Source organism: Bufo bufo, chromosome 5 (assembly GCF_905171765.1).
Source record: "Bufo bufo chromosome 5, aBufBuf1.1, whole genome shotgun sequence".
Classification (NCBI taxonomy): Eukaryota; Metazoa; Chordata; class Amphibia; order Anura; family Bufonidae; genus Bufo; species Bufo bufo.
The window spans coordinates 532,897,520-532,917,536 of record NC_053393.1 but is presented as its reverse complement, the minus strand read 5'-3'; the positions used below and the strand labels follow the sequence as shown (position 1 = coordinate 532,917,536).

The 20,017-nt window shown below is 46.5% G+C and overlaps 1 protein-coding gene across 1 annotated transcript in view; it reads right to left on the bottom strand.

The window, feature by feature from the left end:
• Nucleotides 1-237: 237 nt before the first annotated feature.
• Nucleotides 238-20,017, bottom strand: part of SLC25A13 (solute carrier family 25 member 13) — a 133,726-nt gene continuing 113,946 nt past the window's right edge. The window contains exons 16-18 of the mRNA XM_040431237.1: nucleotides 6,136-6,294; nucleotides 5,480-5,570; nucleotides 238-858 (exon numbers count right to left, since the gene is read on the bottom strand). Coding sequence (XP_040287171.1) covers nucleotides 684-858; nucleotides 5,480-5,570; nucleotides 6,136-6,294 — 425 coding nt within the window. The 3' untranslated portion in view covers nucleotides 238-683. The remainder of the gene's footprint in view (nucleotides 859-5,479; nucleotides 5,571-6,135; nucleotides 6,295-20,017) is intronic.

Below are 20,017 nucleotides of genomic sequence, written 5' to 3'. Positions count from 1 at the left end.
ATAAGTAATGTATGTACACAGTGACTGCACCAGCAGAATAGTGAGTGCAGCTCTGGAGTATAATACAGGATGTAACTCAGGATTAGTACAGGATGAGTAATGTAATGTATGTACACAGTGACTCCACCAGCAGAATAGTGAGTGCAGCTCTGCAGTATAATATAGGATGTAACTCAGGATCAGTACAAGAGACAAAATGTAATTACAACTGACCCCTTTTTTTTTAGATTATATATATATATATATATAAAATGTAGCTCAAAGGTGGACACTCCCTTTAATTCGGTCCCTATGCTAGATTTAGTCAGTATTTTTTTAATAATTTTTAAATAGACCAAAAATTCTGAGCAACCCAGAAACTATTTCATGAATTAATTGTCTAGTTCATTTGTGGGGTGTGCAGAACCCACTAAAGTTCACAATCCAAAGCAACCCGGAGACTCCCTAACTGGTGCTGGTGAGAGGCTGAGGGGTCACAGGGGACCCACCGCCACCTCCCTGCCACAGGCTGCATTCTGTAAGGAAGGGAACCACAAAGATAATTGCACAAAAAATAAGTCTAAAAGATCTTTCAGGAAACAGACTGTGGGATAAAAGGCGAGAGTCGCTGATACATTGTAACAGATGACAGCTGTGTATCTAAACCTCTCGCCTGCGTCCTCAGGCTTTAACAGCTAATGGTTTTAGGTGGTTTTAGAGGTTGCTGATGATGGCTGAAATCTAGGAAGGTAGAGTCCAAATTTGCTTTCAATTCCCGCAAAAGTCGCCACTGCTAGTTTGTATCCTCCGACGTGGTCGGGATTCGCCGCAGGAAGTGTGATCCGGGACTTGGGGACGGCTCCGGACCCGGCTGGTTTCCTGGAATGGAAAGACAAAAGTTAATATTGAAGAACAGCTTTGAATATTTAGAATAGGATACTTTAGAGCTCTTCTTCCCAAATCAAAGGGAAATCTTTGAAAAATTAATTAAGGGGAATTAAGGTGATGTCCAACAAAAAAATATTCTCTCTGACCGTTTTCAAACCAGCGCCCGGATCTGAAGACTTTCATAATTGCATGCAATTAAATATTTAGCATAGCCACTGAGTTATTTAATAACATGTATCTGTATAGCGCCACCTGCTGTTTGTTTTTTGTTTTTCCTTATTTCTCTGTCCATTTTGCTGAGGTGGTCGCACATGCTTATTTCCATCTATTAACCCCTTAGTGACCACCCATACACGCCTTTTTAAAGCGTCAACTAATTGGCCTTAGGGTGAGCAGATGCCCTTTTAAGGCGGCCCTGTCTAAGAGCTGTACGGGTCCCCACATGCAGTGGAGAGCAGGGACTCGGCTCTACTGCTCCAACAGCCTGGACCGGCAGGAATGCTAATCCGGGCTGTTTAACCCCTTAAATGCGGCAGGAGATGGCACCCACCGCATGTATGTGGTAACAGTGGGTGCTTTTTAATTAAAAGATAATTGTAAAAATAAAATCTCCCCCACGTTTGGCATCGCCGTGTCCGTAACGACCCGCACTACACAAATACAGTCCTGATCAAAAGTTTAAGACCACTTAAAAAAAATTGCAAAAAAAATCCTATTTAGCATGGCTGGATCTTACCAAGGTTCCAAGTAGAGCTTCAACATGCAACAAGAAGAAATGGGAGGGAGACAAAACATTTTTTGAGCATTCAATTTAATGAAAACGACGAATAAACTGAAACAGGCTGTTTTTCAGCTGATCAAAAGTTTAGGACCACACCTCCAAAAAAAAAAACTAAACCCCCCCAAAACAGAAATACAATCTCCAAACATGAGCTCAGTAACGAGTAGCTCCGCCGTTATTGTTTCGGCATGCTTGATGCAAGCGTTTCCATGAGGTGAGTGGGAACATTTCTCCAAGTGGTGAAGACGGCCGCACGAAGGCCATCTACTGTCTGGAACTGTTGTCCATTTTTGTAAACTTCCCTTGCCATCCATCCCCAAAGGTTCTCAATAGGATTTAGATCAGGGGAACATGCAGGATGGGCCAAAAGAGTGATGTTATTCTCCTGGAAGAAGTCCCTTGTCCTGCGGGCATTGTGTACTGTAGTGTTGTCCTGTTACCACACAGACGAGGGCCCTCAGTCATGAGGAATGCTCTCTGCCACATCTGGACATAGCCAGCGGCCGTTTGACGCCCCTGCACTTCCTGAAGCTCCATTGTTCCACTGAAGGAAAAAGCCCCCCAGACCATTATGGCGCCCCCTCCACTGTGGCGCGTAGAAAACATCTCAGGTGGGATCTGCTTGTCATACCAGTAACGTTGGAAACCATCAGGACCATCAAGGTTACATTTTTTCTCATCAGAGAATAAAACTTTCTTCCACCTTTGAATGTCCCATGTTTGGTGCTCTCTTGCAAAGTCCAAACGAGCAGTTCTGTGGCGTTCAAGGAGACGAGGTCTTTGAAGACATTTTTGTTTTTGAAGCCCTTCAGTCTCAGATGCCGTCTGATGGTTATGGGGCTGCAGTCAGCACCAGTAAGGGCCTTAATTTGGGTCGAGGATCGTCCAGTGTCTTGACGGACAGCCAATTGGATCCTCCGGCTCAGTGCTGATGAATTTTTTTGGGGTCTTCCACTTGACATTTTTGTTCCATAACCCTCAGGATCATTTAATAAATTCCAAATGACTGCCTTACTGCGTCCCACCTCAGCAGCGATGGCGCGCTGTGAGAGACCCTGCTTATGCAGTTCAACAACCCGATCACGTTCAAAAAGGGAGAGTTTTTTTGCCTTTGCCATCACAACGTGTGACTACCTGACAGAAAATGACAATGAATCCACATCTTTGCACAGATTTGGCCTTTTAAAGGCATGTGGTCCTAAAATTTGGATCAGCTGAAAAACAGCCTGTTTCAGTTTAATAGTCATTTTCAATTAATTGAATGCTCAAAAAATGTTTTGTCTCTCTCCCATTTCTTCTTGTTACATGTTGAAGCTCTACTGGGAACCTTGTTAAGATCCAACAATGTAAAATATGATTTTTTGCCATTTTTCAAGTGGTCTTAAACTTTTGATCAGGACTGTATCATGTGAATTATCTCCTACAGTGAACGCTGTAAAAAATAAATAAAAATAATATGGCTGAATTGTTAATTTATTCTTAGTTGCCACCAAGAAAACTTAACAATCAAAAAGAGTAATTTTCCTCAAAATGATAGCAATGAAAACTACAAGTTGTCCCACAAAAAATCAAGCCCTCACACAACTCCATAGAAAGAAAAATAAAAAGTTATGGGTCATAGGAAGTGGCGATGCAAAAATATTTTCTTCCCGTTAAAAAACAAAAAGGGGTTTTATTGCACAAAAGTAGTAAAACGTAAAAAAAAATAAAAAATAAAAAAATAAGTATTTGTTATCACTGTAATCGTACTGACCCAGAGAATACAGATATTATATTATTTATACCAAAAAATGAACGCTGTAAAATGTATAACGTAGAAAACTCAGTGGCAGTATTGCTGTTTTTTCCCCATCTCCCTCCCAGAAAGAGTTAATAAAAGTTAATCAGAAAGTTATGTGTACCCCAAAATCAAACCATTAAAAACTACAACTTGTCCCGTAAAAAACAAGCACTCATACAGCTACATAGACGGAAAAATAGAAAAGTTATAGCTCATGGAACGACAAATGAGAAAAGGAAGAAAAACGCTTAGTCAGTAAGGCCCAAAACAGTCTGGTCACTGAGGGGTCTGCTGCAGTTTGGGCTGCCCTGCTGAGATGTGATAGGGAGAGAGCTGTAATAGTAAGGACACACCCCCTGAGCTGTGATAGGGAGAGAGCTGCAGATGAAAGGACACCCCCCCTGAGCTGTGATAGGGAGAGAGCTGCAGATGAAAGGACACCCCCCCTGAGCTGTGATAGGGAGAGAGCTGCAGATGAAAGGACACCCCCCCCCTGAGCTGTGATAGGGAGAGAGCTGCAGATGAAAGGACACCCCCCCTGAGCTGTGATAGGGAGAGAGCTGCAGATGAAAGGACAACCCCCCCCCTGAGCTGTGATAGGGAGAGAGCTGCAGATGAAAGGACACCCCCCCCCCTGAGCTGTGATAGGGAGAGAGCTGCAGATGAAAGGACACCCCCCCTGAGCTGTGATAGGGAGAGAGCTGCAGATGAAAGGACAACCCCCCCCCCCCCTGAGCTGTGATAGGGAGAGAGCTGCAGATGAAAGGACACACCCCCTGAGCTGTGATAGGGAGAGAGCTGCAGATGAAAGGACACCCCCCCCCAGCTGTGATAGGGAGAGAGCTGCAGATGAAAGGACACCCCCCCCCCCCCCCTGAGCTGTGATAGGGAGAGAGCTGCAGATGAAAGGACACACCCCCTGAGCTGTGATAGGGAGAGAGCTGCAGATGAAAGGACACCCCCCCTGAGCTGTGATAGGGAGAGAGCTGCAGATGAAAGGACACCCCCCCCCCCTGAGCTGTGATAGGGAGAGAGCTGCAGATGAAAGGACACCCCCCCTGAGCTGTGATAGGGAGAGAGCTGCAGATGAAAGGACACCCCCCCTGAGCTGTGATAGGGAGAGAGCTTTAGATGAAAGGACACACCCCCTGAGCTGTGATAGGGAGAGAGCTGCAGATGAAAGGACACACCCCCTGAGCTGCCAGCTCGATATAAATCTAGCAGAGCCATGAATGGGGAGATCTCTGGATGTGATGTCCAGGGCTGGTTCTAGCTTTGTTAGAAAGAGATTGTCATCTACTATATGATGTCTGATTTTCATTTTACACCAATCATGGGATAAGCACATTTCTTGAATCAAGCTTTCTATTGCTCCAATGCATGAAAAATAAGTACAGTAAAATGAAGGGGATTTGGCAAATATTCTGGATTAAAAGTCTCAAATCTCTGTGTTTACAGCTCCCATGCAGGCTTATGAGTCTACACCAGAGACTGGCAACCTCCGGAGCTCCAGCTGTTCTGAAACTACAACTCCCAGAATCCTCCTTTCACTTCTATGGAAGTTACAAGAATAGCAGAGTAAGTGTGCATGCTGGGAGTTGTAGTTTCACAGCTTCTGGAGTGCCGAAGGTTGCTGATCCCTGGTCTACATAGTTATACACCAAAAAATGTGTAGTCAGATCCTGCAGTAGTCAAACTCACTTTCATCTTTCCCCCACTTTTTGCTATGGAAGAGAGTGGTCCACCAGCATGGAGTCATATAAACCTGCATAGGCGCGGCATACACAAAACAGTAGGTGACGGTAATATTTTTTTCCACAGACTTTAAAAATAATAAAAAATAAATAAAAAATACTCTAAATTTTATTCTTCTATCTGGATTTTTATGTTGCAGCTAGCGTGCCTCCTGTATCCGCAGCTCAACTATGGCACTCGGCACAGGAGCCTGAGGAGGGATCTCTGCAGCTATAATGTTGAAGATGTTATGGACCACAGGCGAGATATACAGTCAGTTAGTAGGAAAACAACAGAAACCAAAATGGGGCACTTACACTCCGCCAAAATCCACGTACAACCATCTCTGCAATAGCTCATAGGTCACAAGAGTCACACCGAACTGTGGAGAGGACCTGAAGACGCGGGCTGCAGGAAGACAAGGCATTGTAAGACTTTGAAAAAATCCACAAATAGATATTAGATGGAAAGCAGCGCTGCACAGAGCTTCCCGGGGCTCACAATCTAAATTCTCAATTAGGGCTCATGCACACGGCCGTATTTTGCATCTGTGTCGGATCCACATTTTTTGGACCCGTTGATTTCTATGGATCTGCAAAAAAAAATGGACAGCACCCAGATGTTAACTGCATGCTATCCGTATGTCCGGTCCAGAAATTATAGAACATGTCCTATAGAATAGTTATTTCTAGTGATGGGAGAAAAATGTGGACCGCACACAGAAGGTATCCTTACTTTGCGGATCAGGGGTCTGCAGACCACAATACGGACATGGTCGTGTGAATGAAGACTTAACCTGTTTGTATGTCTTTGGAGTGTGGGAGGAAAGCCATGCAGAAAAACATACAAAGTACATGCAGATGTTGATTTTGGGTGGATTCGAACCCAGGACCCCAACGCTGCAAGGCAACAGTGCCAAGCAATGAGCTACTGTGCAGACCAGGACAGATTGATCGAGACAGACAGATCTTACCTCCAGCGCCTTTCCATAACGCCCGATGTCCTTCCTCTCGCAGAATCTTTCTGAAGCAGTCTATGACCCCGGAATAAGTGGTCTGACCTGCTCGTGCGGCAACCTGTAGTCGAGTCTTAATGACGTCGGCGGGGGTCACAAGAGAAGCGGCCGGCATACCTGGAGAGCAAACCACCATCAATACAATCGCCTCCTAATACAGCAGATGACAGTGAAAGTCTCAACTTGGTTGGCTTCCCTGAAAGATCCAGAGGGTCTCTGAGGATGGGTGCTGTAGTCATTTGAATGGGCACCATGTACTACTACACTATCACTCCAAGGTGATCTCCAGGGGTTTTAGGAGCTAACCTCTGACTTCTGAAAAGTCCGGCCAAGACATCTCTTAAAGGGGTATGCCCAGTGATCAGAATGATATCTGATCACTGGGATCCTCTTGTATCTTATTTTGAAACAGAATGTAAGAACAGTGAAAGTGCTAGTCAGTGTGTAACTGGAAGGGGAGGACTGTACGTATAGTCCCTGAGGAGCATGATGTCCCATCGGCCTTCATCCATGGTAGCTTCAGCTATACTCTAGCTGCCTTCTTGTCACCTTGGACCAACTATGAGGTAATAACCTTGAACACCCAGTCTTTACCAGTAACGGCAGTGCAATCTAAAGGTAGACTAATTCAAACTCACAACAGAAGTAGAAAACCTACAACCCGTCAAACTTTTCCCCGATCCTTTGGAATGCAAGGGTCAAGAACTGATGGTAACTCTTAGCCAAAGCTTAGGAAAAGCCTACATTGTTCTTGGCTTCTGCTTGGGCGACAGTTCCTCCAGTAGGCTAGAAGTTGAAGGGGAAGCCACAGCTGCATGGGAGTGAGCAACCTGACAGATGCACACACAACTCCTACATCTCCAAGAAAAACACCCATAAAAGCATGGCACCCTAAAAAAAATCCTCTGCTACACACATGGAAAATGACTACTCAGTGGCAGCATGAACAGCCAACCAGAACTATAAAAATTCTTCAATATCTGCTAGCCGGAAGGACCGGGCAAACAGGAGCCAGTGCAGCCAACAGAGTAAAAAGCGAAGTACATGCAAACGTGTCAACAAGTTGGATCTCATCCCTGGTGACATCTGAGACCTCAGGGTCACTTGTCCACATTGGGTTTTTTAAAGGACTTTAGACTTCTAGAACTTTTTCCACTTGAGGTCTTCAGGGAGGAACAAAAATGCCAAACTTCAAAAAAGCAAAATTTAGCCAACTAAGAGAGGCCATAGGCCTAACTAACTGGGACAAAGTCCTCAAAAATAAAAATACAGCCACAAAATGTGATATTTTTAAAAGCATCCTAAAATCTCATTGTGAGAGGTATATACCGTATGGGAATGAAAGGTTAAGGAACAAGAAAAAACCCAATGTGGATAAATAGAACCGTAAAGAAGGCAATAAATGACAAAAAGAAAGCATATAAAAATCACTAAAACAGGAGGGTAGCACAGAAGCACTGAAAAACTATAAAGGAAAAAAATTGAATATGTAAAAAACAAATAAAAGCAGACAAACTAGAGACCGAGAGATTAATTGCCAAAGAGAGCAAAACTAACACTAAAATGTTCTTCTATTATATAAATGGTAAAAAGTATAAATCTGAAGGTGTCGGCCCTTTACAGAGTAATGAGGGGGGAGTCGCAGAGAGGGATGAGCACAAAGCAAAGCTGTTAAATATTTTTTTTCTCCACTGTATTCACTGAGGAAAATAAACTCTCAGATGAAATGCAGAATGTAAAAGTAAATTCCCCATTAAAAGTGCTCTGTCTGACCCAGGAAGAAGAAGTACAGCAGCATCTTAAAAAGATTAAAATAGACAAATCGCCAGGACCAGATGGCATACACCTCCGTATCATAAAATAATTTAGTAATGTTATAGCCAGACCCTTATTTCTGATATTTGCAGACTCTATACTGACAGGGAATGTTCCACAGGACTGGCACATAGCAAATGTGGTGCCAATATTCAAAAAGGGTCCAAATACAAAGCCCGGAAACTATAGGCTGTTAAGTTTAACATCTGTCGTGGGTAAACTGTTGGAGTACCTCAATGAAAATAAGCAAATAACGCCATATCAGCATGGCTTCATGAGGGATTGGTCATGTCAAACTAATTTAACCAGTTTCTATGAGGAGATAAGTTCTAGACTTGACAGCGGTGAATCAATGGATGTCGTATATCTGGACTTCTCCAAAGCATTTGACACTGTACCACATAAAAGGTTAGTATATAAAATGAGAATGCTCGGACTGGGAGAAAACGTCTGTATGTGGGTAAGTAACTGGCTCAGTGATAGAAAACAGAGGGTGGTAATTAACGGTACACACTCAGATTGGGTCACGGTCACTAGTGGAGTACCTCAGGGGTCAGTATTGGGCCCTATTCTCTTCAATATATTTATTAATGATCTTGTAGAAGGCTTGCATAGTAAAGTATCAATTTTTGCAGATGACACTAAACTGTATAAAGTAACACTGAAGAGGACAGTATACTACTACAGAGGGATCTGGATAGATTGCAGGCTTGGGCAGATAAGTGGCAGATGAGGTTTAATACTGACCAATGTAAGGTTATGCAGATGGGAAGGAATAATGCAAGTCACCCGTACATACTAAATGGTAAAACACTGGGTAAGGGCTCATGCATACAAACTTATTTTCTTTCCGCTTCGGTTCTTTTTTTTTTTTGCGGACCGTATGCGGAACCATTCACTTCAATGGGTCCACAAAAACAACGGAAGGTACTCCGCGTGCATTCCGTTTCCGTTCCACAAAAAAGTAGTGCATGTCCTATTATTGTCCGCAAATCACGGTCCAAGGCCCCATTCAAGTCAACGAGTCCGCAAAAAATACAGAACGCACACGGAACACATCCGTATGTCATCTGTATTTTGCAGATCCATACTGTAGAAATGCTCTGCCCAGCCCATATTGCTCAAGTTACTGTTTCCGTTTCTGATCCCCAAAAAATGGATTGCATACGGAAACCATTCGGATATGTTTAGTGGAATAACGGAACAGAAGAGGACTTAAATCAGACTAAAACAAAACTCGCATACAAAACAACGGATCCGTGAAAAATGGTCCGCAAAAACACAATGGTCGTGTATATGAGCCCAAACACTGACCTAGGAATTTTTGTGAACAGCAAAGTAAGCAGAAAAACCAGTGTCAGGCAGCTGCTGCCAAGGCAAATAAGATAATGGGTTTCATTAAAAGGGGCATAGATGCCCGTGATGAGAACATAGTCCTAACACTTTACAAAACGCTAGTCAGACCACACATGGAGTACTGTGTACAGTTCTGGGCTCCTGTAAACAAGGCAGACATAGCAGAGCTGGAGATGGTCCAGAGGAGGGCAACTAAAGTAATAACTGGGAGGGTAGGACTACAGTACCCAGAAAGATTATCAAAATTAGGGTTTTTCAATTTAGAAAAGATGACTGAGGGGAGATCTAATAACTATGTATAAATATATCAGGGGTCAGTACAGAGATCTATCTCATCATCTATTTATCCCCAGGACTGTGACTGTGACGAGGGGACATCCTCTGCGTCTGGAGGAAAGAAGGTTTGTACACAAACATAGAAGAGGATTCTTTACGGTAAGAGCAGTGAGACTATGGAACTCTCTGCCTGAGGAGGTGGTGATGGGGAGTACAATAAAGGAATTCAAGAGGGGCCTGGATGTGTTTCTGGAGTGTAATAATATTACAGGCTATAGCTACCAGAGGGGGGGTCGTTGATCCAGGGAGTTATTCTGATTGCCTGATTGGAGTCGGGAAGGAATTTTTTTCCCCTTAAGTGGGAAAAATTGGCTTCTACCTCACAGTTTTTTTTTGCCTTCCTCTGGATCAACTTGCAGGATGACAGGCCGAACTGGATGGACAGATGTCTTTTTTCGGCCTTATGTACTATGTTACTAATTTTAATTTCCGTGTTTTAAATTCCATGTTTTGTAATTTTAGCAATGGTGCGATCAGAAGGGCGGCAGAGATCTCCGAAAGATGATTGACCTCATGTCTCCCAGCAGGAAATTATCTCATGGTAAAAAGTGTGCCATCATCTCTTGAGGTTTTCTCCAAAAACCCTTAAATTACAGACTAGGAAAGGATACTGAGAGATTTTCCATATCTGCCCCAAGGGAAAAAAAAAAAGAAGCTATATGATATGGGCTATCGGTGCCCGGTAAACCACTCAGACCCTTACCCTGCGGAAGGTATACCACCCTATCATTGATAACATGGACCCTGCCGAATGCTCAGCATGTGGCCGTCTCAGAATTGGAAGCGTTGGAGAATCTCGTTCCACGTAATCTCCACCATATCTGATGATTACATTCAGATTTTTGGGAGGCGAAAGCTCCTTTGGCCTTTTGCTTTTCTTTACGCCTCTTTGTGGCTACTGGCAAGGAACACACAGCGAGCTGAAAAGCAGAGTCTTCAAACTCACCACCGCTGCCGCCACCACTTACCCACAGGCGCGCGCAAGCATGACTGTCTGCCACCGCCTTAAATAACCCTATGTAAACTCTGCATCCCTGCAAAGAAACATTTCTGTGCAAAATCAGCAAACCAAATACAGATAGGATTTCAGGAGGGAGGGAGCCAAATGCATTCTCTCTGTACAGCACAGGCTCCTGGCTCAGACGCCTCACCATGCATGATCCATGTAGGTGGGTCACATTCAGTCTATTAGATGGAAATGAAGAACATGTGCCTGGAGTTAAGCATGCAGACCTGGCGCTGGCTTCAGATCTCACACTTTACGCACTGTTTTGCTTCTCGTCAATAAATGTAAAATCTAAGGTCTTAAATACATCTTTTGCACCAAGAAACTGTCAACAAGCTGGCTGGTTGATGCTGCAGCCAGATCTCAGTATACTTCTGCATTGGGCTGCCATTCTCAATGGTTTCCAGACAAACACAAGAGAGTTCAACGCGAGAAACTCGCAGCGTGCGTCAGTGTGAGGTCTTGTTCTGAACGCTGCTCCTCTGACAGGCTCGCACAGCACAAGGTCAGAGGGTCCTGGAATCTACTGAGTTACACGGACATAATGCCGTCAGTGTAATACAACAGATTCCGGGACTTTCAGGGCCACACGGCCTTATAAATCATTATAGTGCTGTGCGGTCCTGCCACATGCAGCGAGTGTCTCACATTGAACTTGCTAGCCTTAAAGGGTTGTTAAGAACTTAGATATTGAAGGCCTATACTCAGGATAGGTCACAAATATTTGATCGGGGTGGTTCTGACTTCCACAAATCCAGCACTGCTGCCTCCTCCTTGACATCACATTCAACGGTCACATGGTCTTTGTGCAGCTCAGTCCCATTCAAGTGAATGGCCCTGAGCTGCAATACCTAGCACAGCCACTATACAATGGAGGGCGCTGTGCTTGGTATGGTGTGAAGAAACTACAGTGCCCTTGAACCCCATATATATACGGCGTTATGCGCCCGCAGGTGTATGGAGCGGGCCTCTGCAGTGACCCTGCTCCATACGCGCAGTGTGCCGGCTGTTTCATACAGCCGGCACCCGCCTGCACTGACGGGGAGCAGCGATTGTGCTCCCTCGTCATTTAACCCCTCAGGTGCCCTCATCAACGCTGATCGTGGCACCTGAGTGTGAAGGCAGAGGGATGCGGTTCCCTCTGCCTTCCGATCAGAGCCCACGCAGTGAAATTGCGGGGTTCCGATCGGTTGCCATGGCAGCCTGGACGCTTCTGAAGCGATTCACGCCTACCATGGCATTCTCCCTGCTGAGCTATGCACGAATGGAGGGAGTAAAAATCCTATTCACCCTAATAGATCTCTATTGGGGTGAATAGGAGAGGGGATCAAAAGATCCCATGTACGAGGCCCCTAACGGGGGTAATAGTTATTTAAAAAAAAATTTTTTTTTAAAGTTTTCAAAAAATTAAAAAAACACCAATATATTAAAAGTTTGAATTACCCCCCTTTCCCAATTTTACATATAAAAATACATAAACAATAAAAAAAAATAAACATATTGGTTATCGCCGCATTCAAAAATGTCTGAACTATTAAAACATTTAAAAAATTTCCTGTGCGGTGAAATGCTGTAACAGAAAAAACATGCAATTTGCCATTTTTTGGGTCATTTTGTCCCCCCAAAAATTGAATAACTGATCAAAACGTCATATAATAAAAAAAACTGTTCAAGTTTGGTATCGCTGCAGAATAAGAAAGCTAGGTCAGTCCATAGTGAACGCAGGATTTCAAAACCCCAAAAGCCTTGGTGGAATTCAGCTTCTTTTTTATTTTTTTATTTTGCCACACAAAGAATTTTTTTCTAATTACCAATACAAGCCATGGTAAATTAAATGGTGGCATTAAAAAAATGCATCTTGTCCCGGCAAAAATAACCCCTCAAATAGCTGTGTGAACGGAAAAATAAAAAAGTTATGGCTTTTGGAACATGAGGAGGAAAAATGAAAGGGGTTCAACAGCTGATCAGTGGGATGCCAGGAGGGAGACTTCCACTGTTCTAAACCTATATTCTGCGTTTTTCACGCTGCTCTGGCTCCATAGAAATGAAAGGGGCTGCGTAAAAAAACAGAAGGCATCACGGATGCAATGCATTTTTCACGGATGGCGGCTAGAAAATGTAGATTGTTAGGCCCCTTTCACATGAGCGAGTTTTCCGTGCAGGTGCAATGACACGTGTAGGGCGCTTGACTACTCCACACTGATCGGTGGGGATGCTGGCTGTAGAGCCATCACAGATAGGATATAGGTGACTTATCCTAAAGATAGGTCATCATTACCTGTAGGCCAAAAGACTCCTTTAAATAAATATCCTCCGCTCTGTTTAGCCACAATACACAACCTTTGACCTTGGGGGTAAACCATCACTTGCAGTGGAAACGCCACCGATTCTATTACTTCTGGATTCTACTGCGAGCTCCGAGCCAAACAAGTCTCAGAGCGAACCGTGAAATATTTTCTTGTTGTAGTTTACTAAGTCCTGTGAGAGATTTAGCCAAACCAGCATGGTCTGGCTCCTCAACCCCTCTCCATAAAAGTGCAGGGGACGGCACACGGAGGCTCGGGGCGATGTGAAATAAAACTATACAGAGCGTCTGTAACATGAGGTAGATCTGTGTGCAGAATATTGTACCGCTGCCCAATATAAACCTACAAGAACAGACCAGCGTGTCCGTGTGGCACGGCCACCAATGATATAGATAGGACCGTGACGATACGGCTAAAATGAACGCTGTTTAACCCTAAAGCCAATAAAATAGATGACGACCATCCGTGAAGCCATCATGTGGAGAGCCTGCTAATCCAACAGCACTGTAAAATGGTTTTAGATTTGGATGAACAATGGATTGGCGGTTTTTGGGTCCTGAATGCAGAAGAGCAGAAATGGCGGAGCAGCAGCTAAATATCTATAGGTGAGAGCTCCTTATGGCGCAGCACTCCAGCTGTTCGGAAACTACAACTCCCAGTATGCTTCATTCACTTCTATGGAGTTAGAAGAGCAGCCAAGCATGTTTGCATGCTGGGAGTTGTAGTTTCACAGCAGCTGGAGTGCCGAAGGTTGCTGATCCCTGTTATAGAGGGACAATTTTTAGGCTGCAGTGCAAAGTTTTTTTTATCGGGATATGTAAACTTCTGCAATCACTTAAAAGAGGTACGCAAAGACCAGAGAATTGGTCGCTCCCTGCCGTTTATCCTTCTGGTCCACTTTCTCCTGCATTTAGTGGTGGACACACATGCTCAGTGGCTTCCCTGCTCTCTTCCTCCTCTCCGTGCCGGCGTAGCGATCTCATAGTGAACCAGCCCAGCGGAGAAGGAAATTATGGGGGCATCATATATCTCATATGCATCTCTGAGGCTACATGTTTTCTATGCAGGGGGAGGAACGGGTTAACAAGAACTAACTGCAATGCATCCTGAGACATATAGATGTTTGATGAGCTGCTGCCCTCCCATAGAAAGAGAAGAAAGTCCTCCAGATATGTAATAAAAAAACAAAAACATTAATTTGTGGGATAACCCCTTTAATACTTCCAATCAAGGTGATATATATTATATATATTCTCCTTATTCTGTGCAACCCCATCCACAATATTAACCTGACACCTATCAGCCCCATCGATGCCGAATGAAAGACATTTTATCTGTATTGCTTTTTGTTTTGTTTATAAACCTTTACCTATAGTTTTAGATTTCAGGTTCCATACTCTCCGTCCCTGCCAGGATTTCAGTAATGGCACAAGCCTTGACGAGCAGATGACAATCAGGTTGACATGGACAAGAAGGGAGGGGGGAGGTGGATGACCTATTACATTACAGTAAAAAGGGCCGAAAAGGAAAAAGCTTCCCTTCCGCCGCCTGCAGAATCTGAATGCATTGTATCATATCTATAGATGTGTTCGGCGCACCCGAATGTAGATCTCGCAGCGTTGTAGATCGCTAGCCTGACATAAATGAAAGCATAAAAGCCGCCTGTGTGACTGAACTTCAAAAGGCAAATTATCTTGGTCTACCATCACATCAGCAGCTTTCAAAGGGGACGACTGAATCTCAGAAATTGTTTGGCCTGTCGATGTACGCTTCCATTTCACGTCGGCGCATAGGCTCCCATGTTAAAGGCTTGTTTTGTTCCAAGGAAGCAGGCTGGGAGTAGACAAGTCTGAAGGCATTTGTATCTGATCGAGTGGTGGGTAAAAGTAGTGTTTATGGTCCTCGGAGCTTTAAAAAAAAAAAAAATTTAAAATAATCTGCAGAATCTTTTCATTTCTGGCCTCTGTGTATTTGCCCTTTTACCTATAGAAAGGTGTAACACTGTAGACTGAACTTCCAGTCCATGTTATAGTGGAATATGCTGGAGATGCAATGACGTTTGGAAAGCCTATTTCTGCTTAAAGATAATAGCTTTCTTTAAAGGGGTTCTCCGGGGTTTTAATATTGATGGCCTGTCCTCAGGATAGGTCATCAATATCAGATAGGCGGAGGTTAGATACCCGGCACCCCTATGAAAGGAAGGCGCGCGCGCAGTGTGCACGTCCTGCATTTCATGTTCAGTGGGACAGCGGACAACCGCATGGGTCGTCGGCTCCGAGGCTGGACAAACCCTTTAAAGGGATTCTGTCACCAAGTTTTAGGCTCCTTCACAGGCGGGCGTAGCTGGGCACCAGGAAGGTTCGTACAGCCCCTTGGGCACCTACAAGACTAATTTACATATCTCTAAAATCCTTTTTTAAAGAAAATAAAAGCGCACAGCCCTATAGGACCGGTATATTGCGGACATGCTAGCGGCGATCTAGCCGTGCATGTCCGTATCTCTATAGCCTAAAACTTGGTGACAGAATCCCTTTAAGGCTGATTTGCAGGAAGAGATAATCTGACTGGAACAATCATTGAAACAAGCAAGATGATCAGCGCTCGACTTCCAATCATCAGCATGTAAATGGATCCGGTTAAAGGGAATGTGTCGACATTTTCAAGAAAAACTTTGGTGATTTTTTTATTTTATTTTACATCAATACCAATATTATTTAAAAATAAATAAAATAAAAAAGTCTTGCAGTTTTCACAGCGACCATTGAACTTTATAATAGGCTGACCCTTTCTGCCCTGTGGAGATCACTTTTCAGCAGTCATCTCATTATCACAGGCAAGATTTCAACAACAGGTATCACCAATATATGCAGTAGATAACACAGGATCCATCATTCACAATAGGTGATGTCACAGCTCATCTACTCCCCTTCCCTGTACAATGACCTCTACACAGGTCACAGAGCATGCCTAGAAGAGTCTGACACAGACGTCAGTGAACAGCTTCAGACTATAGTGCCCTATGGGACACGTGGCAGCAGCAAAGCAGATCTCTAAATGCTGGTAACAGCAGCTCAGGCAAGATGCCTACAATCCGGTACAGAAAATAGAAATAAAAAAAACTACAAATCAGAAAATAAAAACAGATTAGAAAAAAAAAAAATTTCTATCTGGTTCTTATGAGTAAAAAACAAACAAAAAACAAAACAACTGGTGACATTCCCTTTAAGGCTGGCCACACACACAGATCGCTTTTGGCTCAAGGCTTCTCCGTTGAGAGCAAAAGGGATCAGACTTGATGAAATCCAACTGACTGATCCTCCATTAGGCTGGGTTCACACGAGCGTGTCCGGATTAGTTCCGGATGCGTCCAAGTGTGTTGCGGCAAACCCGCGCGAGTAGGAATGCAATTTCAGTCAGTTTTGACTGCGATTGCGTTCCGATGTTCAGTTTTAATCGTGCGTGTGCAATGTGTTTTGCACGCGCGTGATAAAAAGGAGACTTTTGTATTACTTACCAGTAAAGTCTCTTTCTCGCTCTTCCTTGGGGGACACAGGAAACCATGGGTATAGCTCTGCTCCCTAGGAGGCGTGACACTAAGTGAAAGCTGTAAGCCCCTCCTCCATCAGCTATACCCTTCAGCCTGGAGAAGAGACTGCCAGTTGCGTGTCCAAGTAGTGAAAGATAACCACCAACCGGAAAAAAGAACCGTCAAGCCCCAACGGGGGCAACCAAGCCGGAACCACAACTGTAAACCCAAATGAAGGGCGGGTGCTGTGTCCCCCAAGGAAGAGCGAGAAAGAGACTTTACTGGTAAGTAATACAAAAGTCTCCTTTTCTCGCCCATATTCCTTGGGGGACACAGGAAACCATGGGACGTTCCAGAGCAGTCCCAGAAGGGAGGGACCAGAACAAACTAGACCAACACCGGAGGCATCAATCAACTGCCGCCTGCAACACCAGACGGCCTAAAGCAGCGTCAGCCGACGCATGAGTATGCACCCTGTAGAACTTGGTGAAGGTGTGCAAGGAGGACCAAGTGGCCGCCTTGCAAATCTGCTCCGTAGAAGCCCGATTTCTCTGAGCCCAGGAAGCCCCGACCGCTCTAGTGGAATGAGCGGTAACACCGAGGGGCGGAACCTTGCCCTTGGCGAGATAAGCCTCAGTAACAGCCATCTTGACAAAACGGGCGATAGCAACTTTGGATGCCGCCAACCCTCTGCGCGACCCCTCCGGAACCACAAAGAGCGAGTCAGTACGCCTGAAAGAGCTGGTTACCTCCAGGTAAACCTTGAGCGCCCTGACAACGTCCAGGCGATGAAGTTCCCTCTCCCTAGGGTGGGAAGGGGAAGGACACAAAGAGGGGAGAACGATGTCCTCGTTCAGATGAAAGGCGGAGACCACCTTAGGAAGGAAGGAAGGGACCGGACGAAGAACTACCTTGTCCTGGTGGAACACTAGGAAAGGTTCCAGACAGGAGAGTGCAGCCAATTCGGACACCCTCCGAAGAGAGGTGACGGCTACAAGGAAAATAACCTTGCAGGACAGAAGTCGCAAGGAAACCGTCCGCAGAGGCTCGAAAGGAGAAGCCTGGAGCGCTGAGAGAACCAGGTTCAGGTCCCAGGGCGGTACCGGAGGCCGGTACGGGGGAACCGCGTGAGCCACGCCCTGAAGGAAGGTCTTGACAGGACCAAGGGGGGCCAGTGGGCGCTGAAACAAAATGGACAGCGCAGACACCTGACCCTTCAAAGAACTAAGACCCAGACCTTGGGCAAGTCCGCTCTGCAGGAAGGACAAAACGGTGGGGAGAGAAAAGCGGAGCGGAGGAATCCCCAGATCGGCACAGAACCCCAAATAGGTCCTCCAGGTCCTATAATAGATCCTAGAAGAGGACGGCTTACGGGCGCGGATCATGGTGCGGACGACGTCCGCAGAAAAACCCCTACGTGTCAGGACGGTGGTCTCAACAACCACGCCGTCAAACGTAGGGACCTTAAACGCGGGTGGAAGATCGGTCCCTGAGAGAGAAGATCTTCCCTGGCGGGCAGCGGCCAGGGCGCGTCTGCCAGGAGCAGCATGAGGTCGGCATACCAAGACCGGCGGGGCCAGTCCGGAGCGACCAGAATTACCGAGACGCCTTCCGCCGCGATCTTCCGAAGGACCTTGGGCAGGAGTGGGATGGGAGGGAATATGTATGGACGTGCGAAGCCTCGCCAAGGAAGAACGAGGGCGTCGGCTCCGCAAGCTCCCGGATCCCTGGCCCTGGACAGATAGGCGGGGACCTTGTGATTGAACTTGGAGGCCATGAGGTCCACGTCCGGTATGCCCCAACGAAGGCAAATGGCCTCGAATACCTCCGGGTGAAGAGACCACTCGCCGGGGTCGACAGTGGTGCGACTGAGGAAGTCCGCCGCCCAATTGTCCACCCCTGGAATAAAAATTGCCGATAGGGTCGGGACGTGGGCTTCCGCCCAACGGAGAATGCTGGAGACCTCCCTCATTGCAGCAGCGCTGCGAGTGCCCCCCTGGTGGTTTATGTACGCCACAGCCGTGGCGTTGTCCGATTGTACACGAACTGGATGACCCTTCAACAGATGAGTCCAGTGTCGTAGAGACAAAAGGGCCGCTCTCAGCTCCAGGACATTGATCGAGAGTTTGGACTCCAACGGAGACCAAATGCCCTGGACGGATCGGGGAGGAAACACGCCTCCCCAGCCCAAGAGACTGGCATCGGTTGTAACCACCAACCAGTTGAGTGGCAGAAAAGACCTGCCCAGAAGAGGGGACTGTAACCACCAGCGGAGAGATGACCTCACCGGAGGCGATAGATGGAAGGGATGATCCAGAGACTGCGGCGATTTGTCCCAGGAGGAGAGGATCGCCCGTTGGAGAGGGCGGGAGTGAAACTGTGCAAACGGGATCGCCTCGAAGCAGGCAACCATCTGCCCCAAGACCCGCATGCAGAAGCGGAAGGACGGTCGACGGTGGAGAAGGAGACCCCGAACCGCCCCACGGAGGATCAGACGTTTTTCCGAGGGAAGACGTACTTCCGCCGCTCCCGTGTCTAAAAGCATTCCCAGGAAGACCAGTTGTCTGGAGGGGGGAAGGGAGGACTTGGGGAAGTTGATGACCCAACCGAACCTCGTCAGAGTCTCTAGAGTGAGATCCACGCTGGCAACCGCTTGAGAAAGGGACGGAGCCTTGATGAGGATATCGTCCAAGTACGGTAGCAGAAAAACACCCCTGGAACGGAGTAAGGCCAAAACCGGGGCCAGGACCTTGGTGAACACCCGGGGGGCTGTTGCCAGCCCAAAGGGAAGGGCGACAAACTGGAAGTGGAGGTCCCCCACGGCGAATCGGAGGAAGCGATGGTGACACCGGGCTACCGGAACATGGAGGTAGGCATCCTGTATATCGATGGAAGACATGAAATCTCCCTGCTCCAGGGAAGCCACCGCGGAACGGAGGGACTCCATCCGAAACCGTCGAAGGAGGAGAAAACGGTTGAGCTTTTTGAGGTCCAAAATGGGCCGCATGGAACCTCCCTTCTTGGGAACTACAAAGAGGTTCGAGTAGAACCCTTGGAACCTTTCCTCTAGAGGAACGGGGGTAATCACCCCCCTGTCCAGTAAGGCTTGAACGGCCGCGGAGAACGCAACCGCGCGTTTCGGGTCCCGTGGCGGGCGGGAGCGAAAGAACCGATCTGGAGGGAAGGATGCAAATTCGATTTTGTATCCGGAGCACACAATTTCGAGGGCCCAGGCGTCGGAGACGTGAGCCAACCAGACGTCCCTGAAAAGGAGGAGCCGGCCCCCCACCCGGGTGGGTGGGGGCGCGCCTTCAGGCAGAGGATTGCTTTGCTGCGGGTGTGCGGGCAGCCTGCGGCTTGCGCCAGGAGGGCTGCGCCCGAAAAAACGGCTTCCTATGTTTGTCCTGGGGAGGAGCCGAAGCGGTAGCTGTGGTGGGAGCCCCAGAGGCCCTGCGGGAGGACCGAAAACGAGACGCACCAGGGCGTCCGCGGGGG